The sequence below is a fragment of the Seriola lalandi genome, unplaced genomic scaffold, assembly GCF_002814215.2.
Source record: "Seriola lalandi dorsalis isolate HSWRI2012SDOR001 ecotype SW California unplaced genomic scaffold, Sedor1 jcf7180002054522, whole genome shotgun sequence".
Classification (NCBI taxonomy): domain Eukaryota; kingdom Metazoa; phylum Chordata; class Actinopteri; order Carangiformes; family Carangidae; genus Seriola; species Seriola lalandi.
In genome coordinates, this window is record NW_019525075.1 from 1316229 (window position 1) to 1341967 (window position 25739).

At 40.3% G+C, this 25739-nt stretch overlaps 3 protein-coding genes across 4 annotated transcripts; 2 read left to right on the plus strand and 1 right to left on the minus strand.

Annotated features, from left to right (window-relative positions):
- The first annotated feature begins 271 nt into the window (after nt 1-271).
- cunh1orf159 (chromosome unknown C1orf159 homolog) lies at nt 272-6226 on the plus strand. The gene is made up of 9 exons (XM_023414105.2): nt 272-442; nt 1287-1367; nt 1470-1554; nt 2077-2172; nt 2300-2356; nt 2676-2810; nt 3003-3028; nt 3217-3241; nt 3516-6226. The coding sequence occupies exons 2-9, from the start codon at nt 1296-1298 to the stop codon at nt 3617-3619; spliced, it is 600 nt and encodes a 199-aa protein (XP_023269873.1). The 5' UTR covers nt 272-442; nt 1287-1295; the 3' UTR covers nt 3620-6226.
- A 999-nt stretch (nt 6227-7225) lies between these two features.
- Nucleotides 7226-14164, plus strand: perm1b (PPARGC1 and ESRR induced regulator, muscle 1b). The gene is made up of 4 exons (XM_023414146.2): nt 7226-7313; nt 8126-11127; nt 11236-11352; nt 11641-14164. The coding sequence occupies exons 2-4, from the start codon at nt 8151-8153 to the stop codon at nt 11727-11729; spliced, it is 3183 nt and encodes a 1060-aa protein (XP_023269914.1). The 5' UTR covers nt 7226-7313; nt 8126-8150; the 3' UTR covers nt 11730-14164.
- Nucleotides 14165-14279: 115 nt separating this feature from the next.
- Nucleotides 14280-25621, minus strand: rereb (arginine-glutamic acid dipeptide (RE) repeats b). 2 transcript variants are annotated; one of them, XM_023414145.2, is made up of 17 exons: nt 25464-25621; nt 24524-24572; nt 23712-23836; nt 22721-22820; nt 22517-22615; nt 22004-22084; nt 21745-21898; nt 21546-21632; nt 21227-21420; nt 20835-20993; nt 20090-20191; nt 18787-19928; nt 17840-18044; nt 17061-17763; nt 16818-16958; nt 16100-16274; nt 14280-15324 (listed from the first exon to the last, which is right to left on the minus strand). In XM_023414145.2, exons 1-17 carry the CDS (start codon nt 25487-25489, stop codon nt 15291-15293), a joined length of 3576 nt encoding a protein of 1191 aa, XP_023269913.1. In that variant the 5' UTR covers nt 25490-25621; the 3' UTR covers nt 14280-15290. The 2 variants fall into 2 exon arrangements, with proteins under 2 accessions (XP_023269913.1, XP_023269912.1); XM_023414144.2 differs by having other exon boundaries at nt 20835-20996.
- Nucleotides 25622-25739: the final 118 nt, after the last annotated feature.

The window sequence follows — 25739 nt, forward strand, 5'->3', positions numbered from 1 at the left end:
CTATCAAAGTCAAGGAAATTCAATCTTAAATTTATAAACCAAAAAAGATATATGGAAAAAAAAGTAGAGGGATAAGAGCTAGGATCTGACCATTACAACCTTCATGAAAGTAAAGTTTATTTCATTACTTATTGTATCTGCTTACATTTGTTGTAGCAAGGTGCACCTGACAAACTGTCATCTGAGAATATTTGAATAAAGCATAAACAGTCAAGGTTTTATTTTGAAAAGCGCACCCGGAAGTGTATATTCTAAATGAGTAGCTGTCGCTGTAACCTACGAGCTGCATGATTATCTGTGTTTGTCCTCTAGAGGTGTGTTGATGACAAATCTGCCAACAAATATAAGTGACTGACTGATGATATCTCTGCGGCGGACGAGACCTGACGTTGACTAAACCACACCTAGGAGTTTGGGCAGGCCAAAGCCTGGTGTTTGGCTGGTGAGTTAACTTTTTGTGTCTCCAAATTCACCAATGTGTAGGTGCTTAGTCAGTGGCTGTAAACATACCCGATAATGTAAAACAGATTTAGACAGATTAGTGCATCTGCCTCTCTAACGCTGACATCGTTATTTTAGTGCTGACTGCGGCCACGCTAAGGGTATAACTTCATCCCGGTGACAGGTGCTTGCTAGCTAGCTAAACACCTCGGTTGTATCACTTAACTGAGGTTATCACATTGCAAGCCATTTTCGGAGAAATTAGCTGCGTTAACTTAGCTTTGCCCCTGAAATAATTACTTCCTAATGGAAAGGGGAATGTGTAAAAGTTACGAATTGTAACGCTAAGTGACCAGTAAAGTCACTTTTGTTGAAGACTGCCCCTCATGAATATTTAAACTGTTGTGATTGTGGGTGACTCATTTTTTTTATTTGAATGGAGCCCTTACAAAATCAAGCAGTCCAACCGAGAAAGAGAATTTAACTTGTCAAATTTATTGTGATATCAGCCAAATTAATGCAGTTGTAATAGCTATTTATGTTTTTTAAAAAAGACCATGTTAGACATTAATTTCAAACACCTGATGTTGTACATTGTTTTGGGAAAAATGTTGGGAGGCAAACCATGTACTTGGACTTTAAATTAAGAAAAAGATTCACAAGTGATGTAGCCTTGCAATACTTTTATTAATAAACAAGACTGTGAACCTGACCAGGCCTTTGATGTCAACTTTCAGTTCAATCAGTCAGAAACTTGTTTTATCATTTCTTCTTTCCTGTGGTATAAGTGTGTGTGTGGTAAAGCAATATATGTGTATCTAATTCAAGTCTGTTTGATCTTCAAGGGTTTGAATATGGCTCTGTCATTCCTTTTGGTCTTTGCTGCCACTGTGATTCTTATCAGACCTGAGACACCTGTAACTAAGGTAAGAGGATGAATGCTATGTGCAAAAGGGTCAGTGTGTGTATGTGTGTTTTTTTTCAGGCTACACTGATTTGATAATCTGTGAATGCTGCTCTGTTTACAGGCCTTACATCAGAACTCCCTTGAGTGCTGTGGCGAGAAACAGAGAGTGAACAATTCATGTTCAAATGACACCCACTGTGAACCAGGTAATGTCGATGTTTTGAATGACACCACTGCATGCATTCATCAACCATTGAAAGCCATAACACTGATGTATGAATTTACATTGAAGATCTACCAAGAACAGATTATGTGTGACACGCAGTTCAAACATTGTATGGGCAGTTGCTGCTGCTCATTGCCGTACTTCCTAAAATGAAAGAGAAAGTATGACAAAGGTGTTGTGGAAAAAACAAGTGTCTGCTCCTGCATGCAAGACAGACACAGTGAAACGGACAAATAAAGTGTTAAACTAATGAAATCGCCTGCCCTGTCCCTGTGCCAATGTTACTTTTATCCTTTGCAACTTGTAAAAAAGAAAAACAACATTGTTTTGTTAATTTGAAACTTTTTAAACTGTATTAGCTGGCGCAAATGTTTCACTTTCATTTAACACCAATTCATTTAATTTAAATGTACTATGAATACACTATATACAGCAAGTAATGGACATTTCCTCCATCTGGGAATAAATAATGTGAAATATATTTTTCTTTTGAATTATTCAGGCTGCTTCTTACGTGTCCTTGAGAACAGCAATACTGTTTGCATATTCTGTGACTCAGCAGCTGTGGATCTGGAGAACATAACAGTCTGCACCTACAGTAAGGACTGAGAACTGTTCACTCACTGTTTTGGGGAAATGAAAACCTGAATGTTTTGGGGCATGTGGTTTTTTTGTTTGTTTGTTTGTTTGTTTGTTTTAATTTGCATGTTTTCTGTCCACATTAGACTATACAGTGGAGCGGAAGAATCATACAACTGTAACTACTGTCATTCCTAAAATTGGTAAGATATCATATCTACAGACACTACAGACTGACTTACTAACATGTAATATTTTTATTTACCTGCATTGTCATGTGTCTGCAAGTCTGAATTATTAGAAAAACTGAAGTTAGTTCAGTTTTAAGGCTAATTAACCACTTGAAAAAGGCTAATATAGTTCTCATTGATTGTGTTTAGTTTGAAATGTAAGATGAACGGTGCAGGATACTTCACATTGAGAAGTGTGTATGATGACAGAGTAAACATCTTCAGTTGCTAATAGGATATTTGTCATATTTCTTGTCATCTGCTTCATGTTTTGTCTTGTACTTTTGGGCAGGAGGGCCAGGTGTGGCAGCCTCCCTTCTTCTGGGAACACTGCTGATCAGCCTGTTCCTGATCTTGTCTGTTGCCTCCTTTTTCTACCTCAAACGCTCCAACCGACTGCCAAGCATCTTCTACCGCCGCAACAAGGGTAAGTACTGAAGTATGTACCTGAAGTATGAAGCAGTTCCTGCTGACCTTCCACGCTCATTGAATCCTGTTTAATACAGCATGGAAGTGCTTGAACAACATGGAATATTATTGCTTTGCTTCAGTGATACCGTTTTATTTTTAGTTGGTTAAACTCAAATGTAACATTGTGTTGTGTCGTGTACTTTTACAGCCTTCATTTTCCAACCAAGTGAGACAGTAAGTCAGTTTTATCGTTTGTTTATATCTAATTGCACACTACAGTACATTCAGGGACTCGTGTGGAGACTGTGAATCTGTTCATTGTAACTTCAGCAAGGTTCAACATACAACAAAGACATTATTTATAAATGTTTGTGTCTCTGAGGGATAGTTATAATTCCTTTTGTTTTTTTTCCCTCTTCCAGGCTGTCATGATCCCCTCCTCATCAGGTAAGACGACTCGACTGTCTTACTCTGTAAACTGCCTCTCTGACCTTGCAGAACAGGTTATAGAATTATCTGAAGCTAGTGAGTAATGCAAAGCAGTCAAAACATTACCCAGGACTGTTTGGCAATGTTGGCGAGGTGTTTTACATCTTTGAGGATTTTTGCAAAAAAGACAAGCTTGTTTTTTTGGGGTTTTTTTGTATTGGTTTTAAAAGCTGTTCTTAAAAGCTCATGTTTCTCACAAACATGTTTTTGTCATTCTTTCTTTTCTTTGAAGTGAGGAAGCCAAGATATGTCAGAAGGGAGCGGCCCTCTGCGACATCAACAGTGAATAGTGCCACCATACCCACCACATCCACTACTCAAGTCTATAATGTGTAGGAGGAGGGGTGGGAGTGCTGGTGCAGGTAGGAGAGAAAGCTCAGGAATGATATTAGATTTTCTTATCAATCGTGAAGAAAGACCAGTTGACTCATATAAATGTGGCCAAATTTAACTGTAACTACAGGTGGTGCATTTTATTGACACCGCCTTTGACTTGTTCATATATTTGTTCAGTTCTTGTTCATTACTTTTTTCTTTGAAAATAAGCAGACACACTTAAAATGTCCCGGAAAAATTGTTTCAGTATTTCTCAGTAAATTTAAAACATTACGGGTCGGTTTGTATTTTCCACCCTCTGATGCAGCACTGTGGTGATGTATAGATTCATCACTCAACGTCAGTCCTTGGATCTTAAGTCTAAACACTGTCATCGAGCAGTTTTTGTCTGCTGTATGACTGTGTGCGTTGGGTTTCATGAATATGTAGACCTGTCTGTTAAAGGAATAGTTTGACATTTAGGGAAATATTTTTATTTCCCCTCAAGGGCAATAGTTAGATGAGAAGATTGATTTCACTCTCACCTGTAACATCACATGGAAAATGTGACGCTACAGCTGCTAGCCGCTTAGCTTTGCATAAAGACTGGAAAAGATGGGAAACTTTTGTCCTGACTCCATTCAAAGGTATTACAAAAACTTGCCTACCAGCACCTCCAAAGATCACTAATAACGTCATAACCCCCCCTATCCTATGCGGGGTTATGACCTTATGTGTCCGTCCGTCTGTCCGTCTGTCTGTCCATCCTTCTTATTCTTGCGAATGCTGTATATCACTAACACCATGGCAGAATTTCTTCAAATTTGGCACAAACCTTCACTTGGACTCAAGCATAAACTGTACATTTTGTTGGTCAAAGGTCAAAGTAATAGTGACCTAATAAAACACGGTTTTGGCCTCTTGAATGTGATATGTCAGGGCTGCCTTGAGTGAATTTCTTCAGATTTAGTACAGACATTCACTTGGACACAGGATGAACTGATTAGAATTTGGTTGTCAAAGGTCACTGTGACCTCACAAAACATGTTTGTTGTGGCCATAACTCACAAATTCATACACTCATTATGAAACAATTTAATACAAATGTCTAATAGGATAAAATGATGAAGTGATGACATTTTATACAACCGTGAGGTGGTAATTCTAGTTTGACTTCGGTTTTTGTATGGATTAAACAAATGAGATATAATGTTTTAATTATTGAGCTTTAGAGGTGAAGGAGGTGGATTTTGTTATCTCTGGACAGAGACAGGCTAGCTGTTATCCCTTGTTTCCAGTCCTTGTGCTAAGCTAAGATAAGCTAACGTCTCCTGGCTAATGTAGCGCCACTTTTAACAGACAGACATGAGACTGATATCAGTCCTCTCATCTTGGCTGGTCTTATGTGACAGGGTTCATAAATACATGGATTTATCAGAGGAATCAAACCAGTGACCAAGCTGATCGACAGTGACACTGATCTTTGGGACAGAGTGACAGCCTAGTGATGTTTTTACATATGTGGTATTTATTTGCATTTTGTATCAGTGCACTGAATTTTACTGATTAAAGTTGGGCCAACAGAATAAATAATGCGTCTGATAGCATAAGATTTCTTCTGGTGGACCGGGACATTATAGGGAGTTACTGTAGGTGTTGTATTGATGATTGTTCGTATTTTTATTGTTGCGTTTGTATTTATTTATTTTTTTTGTGAGCTCAACCAAGGTGATTGTATTTTACAAGTACAACAAATCATGTATCGCAGTTGAATGCATTATTTATTACATTCCACAGCAGACCCACTCACACACTGACAGAAGTAATTTTAAAGAACATCATCACGTTATTTTTTTTCATAGGACGTTCTGTGATCCTGCTCAAACTTTTAAAATGTCATTTTTGTTCCATGGAGTGAAGTTTAATTCCAACAGGTTTTTAACATTTTTGAATCCTCCTGCACTTTATTTGTCCGAGGTCATCAGCTAATGTTAGACCTTACTTTTTATGCTCAAATACTCAAAATACATAACTTGTTGCTATCAAGTTTGATTGAGATTGTTTTCTTGTGTAAGTGGCAACATTATTGTTGCATTGTGAACATTACTTGACTACTATTACCTTTGCCAAATGTTGTCTGAAGAAAATGGCTTGTATTGTATGCCATTACTGTGATTACTGTGCCATTATGAGCTTTAAATGCAGCCAGGAAACAATTTAGTCTGGTGGTGATGAAAAGTTGGGTATTTGAATAATATCCAGTGGCCTTTACTGTGCACAATTCGAAACCAAGGCTAGTTATCCAAGTTTAATTTGCTTCGTGGTATTTTACTTCATATATTTTTATATCTTGACAACACTAAGGCTGTAAAACTTAATTTCCTTCTTCAGTATGTATGGAGCAATCTGAAGTGAACCAGATAAAAGGCAGCGATCATTCCATGAATATTCCCCTTTTTGCTTTGTGTTTGCTGTTGTACGGACGACAATAAGCTGAATACATGTACATATTGTTTTATACAAATGATGTATTGTTTTTGTAATGATGTACATATTCTAGTTTCAACGCCATGAAGAATGTTCTGAAGATCTATGTATTGTTTTCAGAAATAAAGCACCTTTCCATAATCACCGTTTCCCTCGGTTCAGTTGTATCATACTGTTGTTTTTTCTTTTAAATGTATATACACATATTTTGAATAATTGTGACATGTTTCTTTCGGGGTTCCTGCTTCTACAATGACAATGCTGCACTGTACAAATTATTCTGCTAATTACTTTTTAATTTCCCTGTTGGTTATCGAATACATTGATTGGCTTCTACCAGATAAGTAAATAACCCCACTAGGAAGGAAAACATTTAATTTATCTTGATTGTTCATACATCAGAAACAGTGGTAATACATTTCTTTTTTTTTTCACTTGAGGTAATCTATATGTAAACTCAGGAGAAAATGATACACCATTGCAAGTCTTAATGCTCTGATTTTAGAAGAAACTTATGTTGCATTCCAAAGTAATAATAATAATAATTTTTTATGGTGGATTTAAAAATGTATTTCTATTTAAAACAAGAATCTCAACATTTCTTAATGTTGATGCTATCCTACATACATGGACAGGATTTTGGCTGCCACAAGAATGGATGCTAAAAGTGTTAAATGTTACAGTATTTAAAGTAAGACAGGTACATTGTGAAACTATAAATATTTACCCCAATAAATATTTGTGATATTAGAATTATCAGCACAAAAGTTTGGTGGAAAAATTAACTAAAACTTTGAATATTTAAAATGTCATTTGTTAAAATGAAAAATATAAATATTAAAGTATGAAGACATGAATAGAATAAAAAATGTGTCACATTAAAAATAGTATACAACATATATTTAAAATGTCAATCATGGTAGCAAAGTGTGTGAGTGCCCTTTATGTCCATGTTTTAGTCTCATAATGGAACTGATTATTGATCTTACCTCTGATGAATGTAAGCGGGCTTGTATTTTTGGTTGCTGAAATGTCACACCTCTGGTATTGTAGGGGAGGACATTTGCACCAGCAGCTCCATGTGACTGGCTCATACTACTCTATTTATAACAGCTGAGTGCAAGGCCCCAGTCTGACATATGCAAGGACAGATGCACATCAGAGCTGAAATGTTCCTGCAGGGAGAAAAGGACACCTTCAAACTGGACGTCTCGTCCCTCTGCAACAGGTAGGTTATTTTTATTCACAGCAACATATTAACACTAATTTACCGAATGTGATATGCGATATGTGATATTTTGTTAGTTCTTTTAACAAAATAGAAAATATAAGACCTTTAATGACTTTGAGGAAGAGCAGTTGAAAGAACTTAATCACAACAAGGTCCATTATGCTGAAAATGACCCTAATAACCACTCCACTGAAAAATAATGAAATACATTTGACAACAGTGCAAAATGTGTTAACAAAATACAAAAATATGACATACACTTTGAGGAATTATTTGTGGTGGCACAATTTTCAATAAGACGATGTTTTGGTGATCATGTAATTTTGTATCAGTGTCACTCTGTTTACAACTCCCCCTACCGCCCCCCCCAACTGTGTGTTAAGATGATACATTGAGTTGTACCCTGACATTGGACATCTGAATCTTTCATATCAGGTCATATGCCATGTTTTCTAAGAGCTGGGCCATGGAGTATTTTGGGGTCTGTTATGGAGCTGTTGTGACCAAGGTGCTCTAGTGTTGCTTTGGTGCTCTGTTGAGATTCTCACTTCTCAGGCTTTGAACTAATGCAGGAGCCTGTTTGCTTTCTGCACAATTGTTTCCTACTGACAGCTGATTACAGCAATGTTAAGCTTGCAAAACAAATGCTTGTGCTCTATATTTAACTCCAATGTGTGGATGTAACTTCAACTATAAGCCGGTGGGGTCACCAAGGATGTACTGCTACACTGACACTTCTTATTTTTCATGCAAAATAAACATCTGAATCTGTAATCACTGACCTTTATATTTTCTCTTCTTTTTTCCAGATTGAAGAGCATGTGATGTATCAAAATGGATGATCTAGATCACAGCATGCACATCGCAGAGTTTGACTGGACCAGCTTCTATGATGAGAGTGAAGAGTGCAGTCTGCTGCAGCCTTCACTCGCCTGCCCTGATAACTTGAGCCTCAGCGATTCAGAGGATTCTGTAAACTCAAGTCCAGTCTCCAGCGCAGGCCAGCAGGAGAAACAGCACAGCCCTGATGTGAACAGTGATGGAGCTGAGAGCAACGCTGCAGGATGCAGCACAGGAGAAGAGAGCCGTATGAAGTTGTGGATGAAGCTGAATGAGAGAAGCACAGGAGAACAAGCTGAAGAAGACAGTGTGACACAGGTGGACTCTGAAATATGCCCCGACTGTCTTGCGGGAAATACACTCAGCACAAAAGAGCTGCATGTGAAGACTGCAGAAGAGGAGGAAGAGACACATGACAACATTATAAACACACTGAAAACTGATACAATACATGTTCAGTGTTCAGGAGTTTCTAAAGAGCTGACAAAGAAGGATGGAGATCTGCAAACAGAAGTCGATGATTCCGGAAATGAACCTGATCCACTGTGCCCCCAAACAGAACTAAATGTTAATGAACAGCACACTACAGACAGAGCTGTGAATGACGATGTGAGCAGTGGCGCTGCGAGAGTGGAGAAGGAGCGCTGGTTCGTGACAGTGAATGACAGTCCTGCACGACAGCGGGTGCGTGCCACCTCTTTTAAAAAAAAACGAAGACAAAAAAAACCTTGTAAAAACAGTCCCAGTCTGTGCAGCCACAGGGAGGAGAAATCACATGCAAATGGCTTGGAGATAAACAAAGATAAATATAAATCTGAGGAATGGAGGGACATGGACTTCACTCAATCAAACCAAAACTTTGTTCAAAACTCAGGAGGGCATCAAAGTTCTGAAGTAATTCCTAAGAGTGTTTCAGATTCATTGCAGTTGTCTTGTGAAGAGGACAATGTGTCAGAAAACCTGGATATCTCTCATTCCCCTAAAGAAAATATCACTGAGCCGACGACAGACAGAGACAAACATGAACCAGGCAGCTCAGCATCCACGTCACATGACACATTTACACCCAAAGACTCCTCAAAGTTGGAAAGTGCGGAGTCAGACGAGTTTGAAGATGGTGTTGAGTTCTTTTCCGTTTACAGTTATGACTCTGAAAGCTATTTGTCTGCTGCTGAATCAGTGGAGGAAACTCAGCATCTCCTCATGGAAAACTTTCAACCTGTGGATTTCATACAGCTGCCGCGCTCAGCACCTCTGACGTTGCAGACTAAGAGTGCTGACAGTACACAGGACAGACAAATGCATTCTTGTGATAGCACTTCCCCCTGCAATGCAGCAGACACCAACTATGAGCGCACCGATGTTGAGCCCGCCCTGACATTTCCATCTGCTGGCCAAAGAGCTGACAAAATGCCAGATGACAACTCTGCATGTGAAAATAACTCACACAGCACGGTCCTCCATACGCTCTCGCACACATCTGGACTTCAAAAACATAAAATTAATCTTTCAGCATCTGGTAGCTCTTCAGGAGATCAGCTTAGTCCTCTCCCTGTTCCTGATTTGACTGTAACACCTTGCTCTGCGGCTGACAACCCCGAAGCGTATGCTAAAGCCGCAGGCCACACCCGACCTGTGTACGCCATTTCTGCCTTTTGGGAGGAAATGGAAAAACTGACAATAAATGACATTTTGCAGCTTAGGATGGGTAGAAGCACACCTCCCTGGGAAACACAAGAAACAGCGACGACAAATGTAGATGAATCCCCAACGAGTCACAGCCCTCTGGTTGACACTGTGCAGTATAATTTGCCTGATGGTGGTGGTCTAATGGACATGTCAGACACTGCTGACTCTGACTATTTCACACAGCCTGACGAGTCCAAGCCAGATCGCTCAAGCTGTGAGTTTTCCACGTCAGATTTTGAAGAGGAGTACTGGCAGTTTCTTGACGCCAGTAGGAACCCCAGTCCTGATCCTCACAGCAAAAACCAACAGGGGACTAATGACTCTCCTTTTTCATCACAGGAGGAGGATGAGGAGGAGGAGTCCACAAGCTCTGAAGGAAAGGAGACACCTGTGCCTTCGGAGGACTTTGCAGGACAGCGTTTTGAGGATGAGGAGTCATATACTTTGAGCAAACTTGCGTGGCCAGGACAGACAACAAAGAGCAAAAGTACGTACAACATACAAGCTCTCAACAAAGAAGATTTAACTTTACCCTTTGGTAATGATGACAGCGGTCTACTTCTCAGCAGCTGCCAGTCTCTGGAGGAAAACTTGGTGTTAAAAGTGAGTGATAGCCTGGAAACACTCATCCCAGCACCTTTTCTGTCCAATACAGACATACTGGATGAACATTATCAAATATCCTTCCCAGAAGTGTTTGAATACTTTTTCACGGAGGGTAAAGCAAAGAATGACTCCAGGTGTGTCGCTGTCTATGATCCAGATGACATCTCAGTGGCTCCAGTGTTTGACTACACTCTTTGTACATTCAGGGATGAAATGTCATTCATTTCCCTCCATGATTCCCAGTGCAGCGAGGAGAAACCCATCCCTATCTTCTCTTGTTCTCATCCTCTCAGAGAACTCACATTCCCAAAATCAAACTATGTTTTCTTGAGCGCAGACTACGAGGCAGAGCACGAGCTGGACAACCTCTCTCCGATCAGAGTCGTGTCTCGCTCTTTCATCCAGGCCAATCAGTGTGGGACATCTGCAGCAGCTGCAGGCGGCTCTCGCAACTGGAAAAGTTTGCTGTGGATGAGGAAGATTCGCTTCCACGACAAAGGTAGCATCTGGTGCCGAAGGTCCGGCGCCTGGGTGTTTCCAGTGGAGGCTGAGAGGATAGAGAGAAAAGATCCACCGGTCACTGTCCTCACGCAGGGAAGAGTCTCTTCAACTCCTTCTGAGTTGTTCAGAGAGCTAGCAGTGCAGCAGAGCATTCTGGGAACTATACAGACAACAAGTAAGCCAGAGCTCTCTTACACACTGTCACACTGGATTTAAAAGACAAAAAACAATGCATGCAGAATTAAATGAAATCCACTTTTCTGCACGTGTATGTCTCTTGCAGGACGAGAGGGCGTCTTCTCTACGCTGAAGCAGTCAGATATGTGTTTGGTCTGCATTGCCTTTGCATCCTGGGTACTCAGATCTTCTGATCCAGAGTCTGCCGATGCCTGGAAAGCAGGTATGAAGCTTGTTGCAGTGATAATCTGCTGTGACAGTTAAAATTATTCAGCAAGTATAAAGTACAATATTAAACATATTTTCTCAGCTTCTTAAAGAAGTTTAAATAAATAAATGACAAGAAAATGAAAATAATTTTAACAGTGATTGCTGCTTAATTAGTAAAGATTTTTTTAATGTCAATGAGAAATACTTCAGATTTGAAATGCAGTTTTCAGGGGCTTTAAGTTTTGAACGTTAAGAGTTCTCTATGACTTGGTGAATGTAACTTTAATGAAATCCTGTTCAGCTCTGCTAGCAAATGTGAGTGCGCTCTCAGCTATCCAGTACCTGCGGCACTATGTGAAGAAGAAGACGCCTCCTCAAGATGATCCCTGATACATAATTGTACACACAAGAGAAGTCATTTCCAAACATTTTTCACCTGGGTCCATCTGTACAAATACATCCACTGTATGTACATGTCATACACCTGCTTAATATCCACTGCCTTTTCCCAATTCATTATACAGCACATAAAGAAGAACTGAAGTTTTTTTCAGTGTGAAACTAGTTGGACTGATGATACTCTGATGTGCAATAATTAGAATCAAAATGAAGGTAAATGAGGATTAGGAAAACAAAATATAAAGGATAAAATTTCAAAGATAAAGTTATAAATATATGTAATATAAGTATTAAAATTTTAACATACATATTTTCAGTATACGTACTCTACATAGTGCATTTCTAAGCAGACTGTGAAGTTAACATAATTACACCTAGTTAATGGCTGGACTGCGTATGGTCAGTGTGCCAAAAAGAACATAGTTGAAAACTGTTGTGGAACAGCTGTAAACAACTCACATCATCGCGTCGTAGTTGCATTCTGCCTAGTGTCAGTGGTTTCAGCCCTTAATCTATTTGCTTCTCTCCTACTCTCTGTGCTCACATATACGGTATTTTAATACAGCCAAATTCCCAGTAAAGCTGTTGTCAATTGTATGTTTTTCTGTTTCTGTTGTCAGACAATGGAACAACAAGAAATAATGACTGAAATGTGGCCCATGAAGACTACATGATAGCCTCCAAGCCATTTTCAAGCTTCTGCGCTGCACAAAATCTTGATTTTATTTACATTTACATTTAGTCATTTGGGAGACGCTTTTATCCAAAGCAACTTTCAAGTGAGGGACATCACTAACTGCAAACACATACGTTAAAGACAACGACCGTGCTGTGATTTCAGTTATATTTTCTTGTAAAACGATCACTCAGAGAGAATGTTAGAAGTGACAGAATATCTTTATTATTTTGTCTCACAAAGCACACAGCAGCCAAACTGCTGCTTTGCCTCTCTGCCACTTACTGAACAGAGTAAACACATAAAGAGGTGTACCTCTCACTAGCGGAGAATTACTGGCAACTCGCTACTATTAAGAGTAGCTAAGGTTTGTCCAAAAAATCGCTACATTTGTGGCTAGGTGCTTTTTTGAAAAACAAAGTCTCTAAATCTACCAACAAATGTGCTAAACTGGCAACAATGCAGGTTGTAAATGTCCCCTGATACAAACTGTTAAACTATGCCAATTCAATTTGAATGGAATGGGGAAAATGTGGAAACTCCAACACTTGGCTGGCCGACCAATGGTTACTTCATGACTGTCACGTGGTATTCGACTGACCAATGATGTAACTTGATCACTCAAATCTATCAGTCACATAGTCAGTCAGAGAGGGTGGTGCCACAGATAGAATAGGGAACATATTGTAAGTTTTGCTCTTTTCATGGGATTTGTTAAAGCCTTAAGCCTTTAAGACATGAAAACATTTTCAGGTGAATTTTAAGCTTTTAATAACTCTGGTTTTATCAGTTCTGGATTAACTGATGTTGATAAACGGACCATAATGTAAGCTCAGAAGCTCATAGTTTTTAACACGTGCCATCTTATAAATGTCCTGTTGTGCCTCAATCATGGATTTGTATGTTATACCGTTGCAGTCAAGCTAAGATGTAACAGGAGCCTGTAGATTGTTAGCATGCACTGTTGCAAAGTGTATGTGGGGTGTCTATTTAGGGATAAAAGCCTGAAAGAAAGTTATGGTATAGATATTGGTCTGGTTTGTAAGTATGTTGTAAAAAAAAAAAAAATTAAGTAGGTGACTGCTTGAGCTGTGTGTGATTGGAAAGCTTTGTCTGAATCAGTGGTTCCCAACCTTTTTGGCTTTGTGCTCCTTTAATTCAAAGCCACGTCCTCTTGCGACCCCTCATCATAGCCTGCGTGAGGTGAAAGCAGTTCAGAGTGATTCTTCATTTTCAGACCACGTCATTGAATAATTTCTACAGATCTGAAAAAGTAAAACTATACAGTATTGGACAGTAAGAAAAAAAAACAAAGATTAGAGACAAGTTTGAAAAATATAGATAATTCTTTGTAGCAGGTTTTAGTTTTTTCTTGCTTCACAACCTTTTAGATTCATCTCAGGAACCCTTGTTGTTGGGAACCACTGGTCTAAAATGCTGTATCAAAACGTAGGTGCAGATTCTGCTGTGATGCAAAAAGAAAAATGTCACATACTTTTTTGGAAAAAAAATTTAAGCTAAACTATTTTCTCATGAGCAGCTTTAACTATTTACACAACTTCATAAATGACATTTCCATTTAGTGTTGCTGTGTCTAATGCTTGTATAGTATTAACGCTAAACAATCTGTTGTTTAATTAATTGTTGTTAGAACACAACAACATATCTCGTCAAACAAAACTTTGATTTTCCATATATGACAGATTTGGTGCAATAATTGATTTAATGCAATAAAACCATGAATATATAACTCCTCTCTGTGTAAGTTGATGTGTGCAGGAAACAAGCAGGAGGTATACTGGTGTTTTTCTTATACCACAGAATGTTTTTTTTTCTTTGCATAGAAACTCCACATGCAAAGTAAATAATGCGTCACTGCAGAAATATTTATTGAAATAAATATGCAATGGATACACTTTCATATTATATCACATAAATATTGAATTTAGAGGCAGTTATTTTTTTAAATTTCATTTAAGTGTCAAAGATTTTGTTTTTCCAATTCACTCTTTCTCATCAAAATGAAGGAAATACGCTGTTCCAATAAAACCTTCTGTCTGTTTGACAGATCATGGTCCAATTAATCATTATCTCACCTATAATACTATATACTGTTTTTAGCTTATGATTTACTGCTATCGTGCTGAATCAGGGGTCAGGTGTTCACATCTACTGCTATACCAATAGTACTCATTCATATAGAATAATGTAACCATGTAATATTTACAATCTTAAAAATGAGCGAATAAAAGCTTCGGTTATACTGTGAAAAGATATCTTGATATATAAAACTTTAGGATTTAGACAAATATTTAGCAGATTTAAGAGTAAAACCAACCTCTACTATACTTTCAGAGTCTAAACACCACAATGCAACTTGCTACTCTAGTTTGAAAACTGAAGACTGCGTCATGCTAGGTTGTTACAATCATTCAAACACTGATTTAAATGTCATTCTGTACAAGGAAATCATTTAGAAATCATCATAGGTATGTTTAAACTTAACACCAAAGTCGGTCTGTTTTCATATCATTTATAAGAGCTGTATTATAGCAAGTTTAAATCACTGCATATCAAACAGTTTTACAGTTTGTTAGAGAAAATCTGTCACTTTTAAATCTCACACGAATAAGTGAGATTGTTCATTATTTGATAATAAAACTAGTATAAAGTCCTAAGTGATATGAAAATCTCAGACGGACTTTGACAGTCCCATTAAGTGCTGAACGAGGAATGCACATAAAGATCCACAAAGTATTTTCTAAAATATATTAAAACAAAAAAATTGACACACAAATATTCTCTTACAGTCTCAAAGGTACACAGTATTCTATTGAGTATAAGTGTAGGGTCTCAGGGCATGCACCACCTGACACTCAAGATGGCTTGTCACCTTCTTTCTTCAAGCGGCTTTGGAAAACAGAAACAAAACTGAGTTAACATTGTGCAGCTGGTTGTCACACAAGTGTAACTAAGCAATTCCTCAAACTGAAAATTTGTTTCACTCATTTGCTTCTGTTACAATATTTATTTTCAACTCTTGGAGGCCAGGTACAACACATCATCAGCTTTCGGTACAACAATGATCATTGCTCTTGCCCTGGTCTGCAACATTTCCTTGATTAAAAAAAGCTCTTACACAAGGACTTTTATTATCCAGTTCACTGTATTGGCTAAAACAATATTTTTTTCTGGAAATGATGTTTGAAAAAGTGGGGGTTGTACCATAATCAAGAACATTAGATTTATTTTTTTTTTTAATGGAGTGATACTGCCTCCTTAATCAAGTGCTGCAAAGTGGGTTGTTTGTAGCGTTAATGTTGACAAGCTAGTGTTTCTTGAAGAATTAGTAAGCCCTGAAATTGCTAAGCAAGCTCACTTAACGTGCAGAAGACAGCTTGTGTTAATATGTTTTGCTGTAATGGACAAAATTAATTCCTGGAGAGTAAATATTAGTTGTTCCCCAAGTTTTTACTGTAAAGGAGAGTGTCTATGTGACTAATAGACAAGCTAAGCAGTGTGTATGCTTTAACAGAAGTATTTTATGAGGACCATCTTCTCTTTTTAACAACAGTATCTTCCCCAACAGGGAAAGACTGACAGTGTTTTGTGTCTTCAAAAAGTCTGTTTCAACCCTTGTTGTAGATACTCAAAACCAAACGTTTACAACATTCAAAGGCCTCACCTGTAGTAATCTTCCTGACTTGGTAGAGGGCCTCCATGCAGGTGATGCCCATGCAGCCACTGCTGCTCCATAGCCATCCTCTGCAGCTCTGCAGACTGAGCATGCATGGCTTGGAGCTGGTGAGCAGCAGACATCTGAGGAATCGGGCCCTGCAGCTCTCGTGGATATGCAGCTCCTATGGAAAGCACAAAATAAAAATAAGATAGAATTACGGCCTCCACCACCCTGCCAAGTCGCAGGAAATATGGTCACAATCCCCCCCTACCTGAGTTACAGCATTGAATAATGGCCAGAAGCATTTTTGCAGAACATTATGATGTCACAGTGAACTTGCCCTTTGACCATTTGGATATAAAATGTCATCACTTCATCATATTATCCTGTTAGACATTTGTGTTAAACTATGTCGTAAATTGGCCAAAAATATGTTTTGTGAGGTCACAGTGACATTTGACCTTTGACAACCAAATTCTAATCAGTTCATTTTAGTGTCCAAATGGACATTTGTGCCAAATTTGAAGAATGTGTTACTGAGATTTGTGTTCATGAGAATACGACGGACAACGGGACAGACAGCTGGATTGAAGGACAACCTGAAAACATAATGCCTATGGCCCTGGCTGTTGCCGGCGTGGAGGCATAAAATAAAAAAAGAATAAGAGAAGTTAGACTCTGTTAAGACTCAAATTTCTGGCCATGAGTATGTAAGATTACAAACCAAACAATGGGTGGCGCAGCATCTCATGATCATGAGGAAGATCGCTGAGTAAAGGGTTGGGGATTGGGCCACCAGGGAAGGGGAATCGGGCCAAACGTGGTCCTGTTGTCAGGGGGTCCACCAGAGGGTGAGGACTTGAACCTGTAAGACGAAATAAGGTATACAGTAAATACTGGTCAACATCCCACTACCAGATGTATTACTGCTGATTAACATCTGAAGATCCATAAAGTCCAACCTCACCTTGACCGAGGGGGTCCTGTTGGTGCAGGTGGAGGTGAGAGTGAATGTGAGAGTGCTGGTGATGATGCGGCGTCACATTGAGCATCTGCAGCCTGGCAGCAGGGTCAGTTGCCACAGAGGCCATCCTCTCCGCGTGAAGCCGCTCTGCAGTGAGTCGCTCGGCGTAATTAAGCTCTGGGCGCAGCTGAGGTCCTGCCAGCGCCATCCTCTCCCGTTCCAGATGGTTCAGCCCAGGATGGAAGGGTGCGAAAGGGTGGGGAGGCCCAGGTATGTGGGGCAGACCTAGTGCACCATGTCTGGCAAAGTGCTCCATGGGGTTGGCTGAGGGATGTAAGGTTTCCAGGTCTGGGGGCTTCACCTCAAAGCCAGGCTTCATCCTCTCCCGCAGCTCTCTCTCTCTGAGGTTCCTCAGCTCGCGCTCTCTCAGGCTAGGTTCGGCACTGTACAGGCCAGGCATGTGGTAGGCCAGCAGGGGGTCTCCGGGACTCAGGGACACGTAGAAAGGATGGTTGCGGTTGGTGGGGGACATGACGTGTGGTCGGGCATATTCGCTCAGGGTGCGCAGGGCAGGTGTATCAGGGCCAATATACGGGGGCACAGCAGCTACAGTGGCGGGTGGCTGCTCAAAGGAGGTGCGCCCGTGGCCTTGAGCTGTCATCTGGGCCTCACTCATACGATTGTCATGGGAGGAGCTGGTGGCTCTCTGTAAGCAAAGACAGCGTGTGAAATAACAGGTAGAGAAGATGCTCGAAAAAAGGAACGAAGGATGTTGCACTCACAGTGTTTCTGTCTGCTTCCCTTTCTCGCTCTCGCTCTCTGTCCTTCTCCCTTTCACGCTCTTGCCGAGCACTGAGTTCAGCCTCTCTCCTAGACCTCTCCACTGCTTCCTCCCTTTTCTTGGCCAATTTGGAGGATGAAAGTGGAGTGAAGAAAAAGTCTGTTCTAGCACAGGAGTTGAAACCACGATCCAAGTGTTTGATAAACCTGAAGGAGATAACAGGTATGCATTTATTAGTATGTACTCAAATTTCATTCACACAAAGTCACAACATGAAGCCTGAGGAGTTTTTGGCTCTGTGCATAGGAAACATAATGAGATATACAATGCAGAAGATATCTCAGAAGATAAACCTGCATATGATGCAGTTTTGAGCGTAATTCCTGTCAGTTAAAATGACATTTCAAGCACCAAGTTAATTCCTCAGATCTGGGAGTTATAACAGCTTGAAAAACAAAATCAATATGGCAACAACAAACAAACAGACCACAGTGTGACAGCGTTTTGTGTTATGTGTTGAGCAAGCCACCAATTTGGAGACGAAAACAAAGGTTAAAATCATTACCCAGACCTGCTGCTGAAAACAGTCATGCGAACTGAGAGCAGCATTCTGGTTCAACTTAGACCTTAGTTATGCACACAGGCCACTTTTGAATCAATTTACTTTGTGTTGAACTGAGTGACTGTTTAAATAATGTTTAATTGTGTGGCCACTTGTGCTGCATAAAATGTTACCATAAAAAATAGAAATTTAGTGTAGACAGTAATTTTCCTTTAGATTTTACAAATTATATACCAGAATACTAAAAAAAAAAGCAGAAAAAGCTAAGAAGTGTGATCTGTTCTCAAGCAATGTAGTATATCTGATTTCATAGCAGTACATAGGACTGTCAAAACCTTATGATTTTTTCAAGGGCTGTTCCTTAGAAACAATGTCTTCAGTCATACCGTGCAGACTGGCTGGCGTGGCTTGCCATGTTAACGATGGTGGGCTCCGGCGAGGGGCTCCTAGGTGGAGACGGTGGGCTCTCTGCCTCTTCCATCTCATCCAGTGGCTCTTCTTTAATCTGAACATGTGATCCCCCTGCTGTGTTGCTCGGCGATGGTCTCAGAGGAAGAGGCAGGAAGGATGGCTGGAGGCTTGGGACAGGGCCAATAGAAGACGATGTTACGGATGTGAGAGAGTGTGAGGCTGCAGCAGGTGGGTGAGAAGAAGTGATGCTTTTTCCATGGTGGGTCTGCACCTGAGAGATCACTGGAAGTTGGGTTGGAAGTGACTGCACTGGCAAAGGCTGTGGCATGAGCTGAAGAGGGGGAGGTGGAGCACCTGGAGGATGCTGGTTGGGCAAAGCATTGAGGGGCTTTAGAGCAGGTGGAGGGGGGAGATTGGAGGGCATTTGGGGGAAAGGTGTAGCAGACTGGTGTGGTATCTGTTTGTGTGAAGGTGGAATTGGGGTGGTGGGAGGAGGCTTGATTTGTGGGCCAGACAGAGGAGGCTGAGGGAGCTGCGACTCCCTAAAGAAGGGTGGGGGTCGCTGGGGGGCCTGAGGCGATGGACCATGTGACTGCAGAGGCTGCGCAGAGTTGAGAGCAGGTGGGACCTGAAATGCTGGAAAAAGAAGAGAGTCCTGACCCAGTGATGATGGTAGAGGAGGTGGACCAGAAAGAGAGTGTGAGACGGGTTGTGGTCGGCTGTTTTGACCCCCTGTGGCAGGTGCCTGACCAGCTTCTGGCTGAGGGGGGTCTGGAGAAGGAGGAGGGGGGCTCTGAGCGGGATCAGCAGAGGGCGTGCTTTGCGGTGGCTGAGGAGTAATGGCGGGACCCTGAGAGGGGAGGGCCTGCGGGACCGGTGTGTCAGCCAACACAGCAGCAGGGGCAACGGGCTCTGATGGGACACCGTTCGGCTGGGCAGACGAGTCAGAGTCGCTCTCGTTGCCCTGCTGAGGGCTGGGAATGCTGGGAGAAGAGCTGCGGTTGTCCTGATCAATGTCTTTGGTGTCACTGCTGCCATCATCCTGAGCGCTGCGGCTTTCTGAAGAGCTTTCCTCTTCTACCTCGGCCTCTCCCTCTGACCGGGAGCCCTGTGGATCCTGGAAGAACAAACAAATCTGGATCATGTTGTGCCCAATTTGTGCCTACCAATATATCATTATCATGTAGAAACAGAGCTAGTGTCTGAACAGTGCTAGTTTACAAAACAAGACGTTTAGTGTCCCTGCTGCAAAAAATGTCACAAATGACAGCCTCTCACCTGTGTCTTCGGCCTTTTAGGTGTAACTTTTTCAGGCTCCTGAGCAGGACTCTCCCGTGCACGTTTTGTTGTCTTTGGTGACGTTACTTCCTCTTTTACCTTCTATAAAAACAGTGTGATATTTACACAACGGTGTTAATTATTGATAGAAGATAATGACAATGATGAATGACACAAAAACCTCAATGAGTGCAGCAGTGTCACATGTATCCACCAAGGACACAATGTTTATATCGCCTACATAAACATGTATAATTTCACTTACAGATAAGGTTGGGGCTAACTAAACTTTCATCAGCTCGACTGGTGAATTCTTTGAACACTTCCTCATCAGCTATTGCCCGGTGAACAACATCAAACACACATCTGAATTGCTTCATGATTTACCTCTGAATCTAAATTTGAATGCCTCTTCTGGATGTCTACAGCACCACAAAAACAAAAGTGACTCCCGCCCACAGAACTGTGTATACATAACAAAACTGTACACGCTGCACCTTAGTATCTATCTGTTATGAGGCTGTTTGGATCGAATCAGATGCAACTGTCTTTGTAGCAGCATAATCAGCCACACTGTCAATCTATCTATTTCTAGTATCTCCATTCTTCATGCAAATAACTGCAACCAAATAGCCTCTTTCACAGGACACACCATATGTGCTCAATAACTCAAACTGGTCTGAAAGGACAATGCCATACAGATACATGTTTGTCTATGCATATGAAATGTGTAAATTAGGTTTACCTTATTTGTCCTCTTAGTGGATTCATTCTTATTGTCAGTGGAAGACGATCTGAGAGAGTTAGAAGTCACTCCGCTAGGGGAGGGCTGGTTACTGGACTGCTGATCCTCACTGGTGGGGGAGCCTGTGAGCCTCCTGTGGCCACTTCTTAAAGATGACAGCTGCTTTAAAAAAAGTCACAAGTTGACATTGTTAAAATGCAGGCGAGAAAAACATGTTTCCCATCATGTGCAAGATATTTTCCCAGCGAAAAAGTGAAACAACATTTTGAAATTCTTCTTCTATATAATGATATTTTGACTACAAAATGGCATTTCCACAAAAATTTACAAGTAACTGTTCATTACTGGCAGTAAAGATGACAGTATGATTGATCTGGCAGCTTCAGGCTTACAGGTGCTCTGCTTCGCCTTGTCCTCATGCCATGCTTGCTGTTCACTTCTTCTTCCTCTTTAACAGGTTTAAACATGAATGACGCGCCTCCAGATTTTGGAGCTTGCGGCAGACATCCATGTTTGTTTTCATAGGTGCGACAACTCGTGCAAAGCAAAGGGTTATCTCTTCCTCCTTGGTGCCAATCTTTGGAACCTGTTAGAGAAAAATGACTTTAGGTACAAGTTTCACAAACTGTTTTCCACTTTAAAACACTAGGATTACATAAAATATTGAACACCGCCCAATCTGATGAATCACAAATGCAGACTTGTACTGACTTGTTGTACCACAGTGGCTGCAACTCTTGATGTCCTGTTCACTGTCTTCACTATCAAGATCGTCCTCGCTGGCAGAACTCACATCCACTGCAAAGGAAAATATCAGCTTAGATTAAAACAAAGTCCAATGATTGCACAACTATTCCTCCATTCAGCAGCAACGGCAAAATATTTCTGAGGAACATTAAGAAGTGCTCACCCGAATAATTTCGGGATGGCGTGTTTACTGGAGCTGCCGCAGAGCGAGTCTTTGCCTTGCGAGAGGACGGCTGCCGGCGTTGCTGTCGATAAGCTCTTGTTCCTGCAGCCTCAGGGGTTTTCTTCCAGTGGTAATAGAAAGTGATCAGCTCTCCCTGATGATAAAACCATAGACTTTTAGGAATAATATGGGTTTACACTTGTGAATCACTGTATGCAATACAAATTAGTCTGTACACAAAAACAAAGTGTTAAATTACAGTCTTTTTGCTGGGAAGAAAGTCTTTCCGGATGCGGAAAAAATTCTTTCCATACTGTCTCAGGCCTTTGATGAAGTGTTTCTGTAGAGGGAAAGGAGAGAGAGGGGTGGGTATAATTAAATGATATCACACAGTAAAACAAAAGGCTCTAGTACAGATAATATTAATCTTAGGATGCTGCATATAGTAGCATCTATCACACACGGCATGGTTATACTGGAAGTACTGGACTGATTGGCTGTTTGAGGAAGTGGTTAAAAATGCTGTTTTTTACTGCCTGTTTGTTATCGTCGCTGTTTTAACAGCAGTCACTAAAGGTAAGTGACCTGATCTCAGGTTTTTTAATTTACACTCCCTGTATGATTAAACATCTTGGGTATGTTCAAAATATATAGACAGTTTCCCACCAGTTTAAACATCAAGATTTTTATCTCCCTGCACAAACTTAGTTAATGACAAACAAACTATCAGCACTGACCTTCAGTGCTGTGTTACAAGCAAAAGACGTCTCACCACATCACCCTCCGACCAGCATTTCTCAATGAGCTTTGGCAGAGGCTTCTTAACCAGACGCTGGAGAGCTTTTGCTGCATCATAATGACTTGCATGTAACTAGAATTGAGAAAAAAAGATATGGTTGTTTGTAAATCTGCAATATATTATTGCTGTTATTTGAATTAACTGGAAAATTATGAATATAATTAATCGGCTCTGCACCATGTTGAGAGCGTTGAGTGTGGTGTCATCACGGGAGGCTGCTAAACATCCATCCTCTGTGGATCCACCATCACACATCCCTGCAAAAGCTGCCATGCTCCTTGAAAAATAAACACAACACACATGTGGTGTCAGATAAAATCAACATTCAAAGTACATTTTTACACTTTCCTGGTTTAGTGTTAAATCGGACTACAAGAAGTGATTCTGAAACTTTTATCAACATAGGCCTTGGTTTCTCCAGCAGAAAACCTGCAGTGTCAACCATATGTCTCTTGTATTCCCTTGCCCCACTTAAAACAGGTTCCTCACTAATATGACATATAGAAAATCAGGTCAATAACCAGGTTGTGTTTAACCACAATTGGAAACAACAAGCACAGATGAGACATAAACTATTTTTAAACTGACTGGTTTAAATGTATTGCAGCTAGCTAAGACAGGAACACTGGCATTCACATGACCAGACCAGAACAGGTTTTGTTTTGCATATACTTCCCCATTTGTGACACCTTTCTGAATACTGTGTCAAAAGGCCAGTCAGTAATCCTGGTTTTTTTGGAGGGTTTAATCTGAACTATAAAGCCCCACCTGATTTTCTATTCTCCATTTCTTCACAGTTATGGCACTGCAATGAACAAAAGCAGCTACGTAATAAGGGAAATCATTGTTGTTGTTCAGTAAGCTGTAGCTGTAGGTAAATTATTAGAGTTTATCATAAAATTCTATTAATCTTTGATTGACTTTTGATATTTTTTACACTGTTGTGTATTTGCATGGTCTCTGTGCATCTGTATTGTATTTTTATCTTTCCGGAGCACACACCAAGACCAATTCCAAACGATGTTTAACTGAAATGGTAATCAATTATTGAACCTTGAATCCTAATTTGACATTCTCAAAAATATCTTTGTCCACTATTGCAGAGGTGGTAGCCTTAATACACAGCTTTAGACTGACAAAGTTTACACTATAAAATGCAGACACTGACCTTGCAGCTCTGAGGTACATGAGCAGATCACAGTCATTGACCCCTGGCGTCCACATGAGCTCCTCACTCTCTGTCTGAGTCTGTAAACCAGGAGCAGGCCGTGGCTGCAACTCTGGAAGCTTCGCCTGCAGCGAAACCGAAGAAGAGACAGGAACTAGTAAACACTTACACTTCCTCAAAGGATGACTGTGTGCCCTGTTACCATATGTTTGTTAAGGTGTATTTACACAACAAAAATCCACATGCTTATTTTTTATTACAACATTCACAAATTCTATAATTACAATGTGTGACAAAGTATTTATAAAGTATTATATGGATAAAGGATTTCACTATAATCAAATAGATTTTGCTGGTATTTGGTAATAGTTCATGCTAGTAACCATCTGTTGCACATAGATATTCAAATATATCCTCAGATTTAACACGTTACATATGACAGAAACGCACAATAGCTGTATGACATGCAAATAATAAGGTACACTGCACAAAAGCTGCAACAATTAGTCAATTGACAGACATTTTATTTGGAACTATTTTGATAATCAAACAATAATTTTAGTCACATATTTGTTTGTCTCAGCTTCTCAAATTTGAAATTTTTGGGAAGGTTGGCTGAACAAAACTAGACATTTGAAGACATCACCTTGGGGTCTAGGAAATTATAACAGGCATTTTCACAACAGGTTTTCAAAAATATTTATTTACCCAAATAAATCAATAAAAAAAATCTGACTAATGGATTAATTATTGCAGTATCTAATTTTATTCAAATATGATATAAATAATATTTTGGTTGTTGCAGGGTTTACCTGATGACTTGGCCCCACTCGTATCTCGCCCTGTGTGCTGTTCAGGCTCCTGAAAAAAAGATAAGTAAATAACCCATGCCAAGTTTATAATGTACATTAAATTTCTGCATCTCCAATAATAGTTTTGGCATCGGTGAAGTGTTTAGTATCAAGGAAAAGCAAAACAAAATGTGTTCATCCCGCTACATATTACCTGTCAATTACTTAGTAATTATCGCTGTACGCTCTGTAAACAGACATACAATCGATATGTGTATAAGTTGACTGTTGTCAACGCAGATTTCCTCCCAGTGCACAGTGATTTCAGCAGCAGAACAACATCCCGCCCCTCCATCACTGTGAACCAATCTCAGCTGCGACCTGCGACGTTTCCTTATATTACATGAATGAAATCCGACGCTAACCACCGCAAAAGACTGTCAATCAATCATACATGAGCTGCTAATTTTTACGGTCACCATTACGAGAACAGTGTGTGCTACTTTGGAGCTCATAACAGGTCGGCAGTAGCTGAATGACTGCTTCACCTAGGCTAGTTTATCTTAGTCAAAATATGCAATCAATAATAAATACCAATATTAGCATGCACGGCATGTCGTTGACATTCGTACGTGTAGCGACAACGACCCATTTATTTAACGATGCATACGGCTAATCTGCTTTGCTGGCATTATTTTAAATAATAGCTGCACAACAAGCTGTTAGCTACATCAAATCAAACAGAAAACCATTTTCCTAGAGGAGCTGCTAGCTGCTAACGAGACAGTAACATTACGCTGTTATTTGGCTAGCTTGTTAGCCAGACACGAACTTCGTGACCACTGACACTCCGACTATTTCACACAAATGTCTCTCAAAGTAGCGCTGCAAAACACTAAAAGACACATTCAATACGTGCCTAACTAAAACAAAAACGCAAACGATAAGTTAATCAAGTTACCTCCGCGGACTGAACAGGTCGTCCATGTCGAAGGATGTTTGGATGTGGCTTGTTGACACTACGCAGCGCAGTGGGCGATACACACACAAACTATGCGAACCCCTATTACATGGCTATTCAAAATGGAGGCGGTGTAGTGGAGGGAGTCAGTCTAGTTTTTTTTTTTTTCCAGTGCAATGACCTCAGCAGCCACAGCTAAGCCTTCAAAGTTGTCTGGGTGTACATAACTGAGCATGTGCCGCGGATCAGCAGCAGCAGCCACTGGGAGCTGCTCAT

Coding starts and splice junctions, on each gene's coding strand:
- perm1b (XM_023414146.2), top strand. CDS start 8,151: ATGGATGATCTAGATCACAGCATGCACATCGCAGAGTTTGACTGGACC. Junction 11,128..11,235: donor GGGAACTATACAGACAACAA/GTAAGCCAGAGC, acceptor TGTCTCTTGCAG/GACGAGAGGGCGTCTTCTCT. Junction 11,353..11,640: donor TGCCGATGCCTGGAAAGCAG/GTATGAAGCTTG, acceptor AATCCTGTTCAG/CTCTGCTAGCAAATGTGAGT.
- cunh1orf159 (XM_023414105.2), top strand. CDS start 1,296: ATGGCTCTGTCATTCCTTTTGGTCTTTGCTGCCACTGTGATTCTTATC. Junction 1,555..2,076: donor TGACACCCACTGTGAACCAG/GTAATGTCGATG, acceptor TGAATTATTCAG/GCTGCTTCTTACGTGTCCTT. Junction 3,242..3,515: donor CATGATCCCCTCCTCATCAG/GTAAGACGACTC, acceptor TTTTCTTTGAAG/TGAGGAAGCCAAGATATGTC.
- rereb (XM_023414144.2), bottom strand. CDS start 25,489: ATGGACGACCTGTTCAGTCCGCGGAG. Junction 16,275..16,817: donor GCTGCGCCACCCATTGTTTG/GTTTGTAATCTT, acceptor TGCTTTCCATAG/GAGCTGCATATCCACGAGAG. Junction 15,325..16,099: donor AGTCAGGAAGATTACTACAG/GTGAGGCCTTTG, acceptor TGTTTTCCAAAG/CCGCTTGAAGAAAGAAGGTG.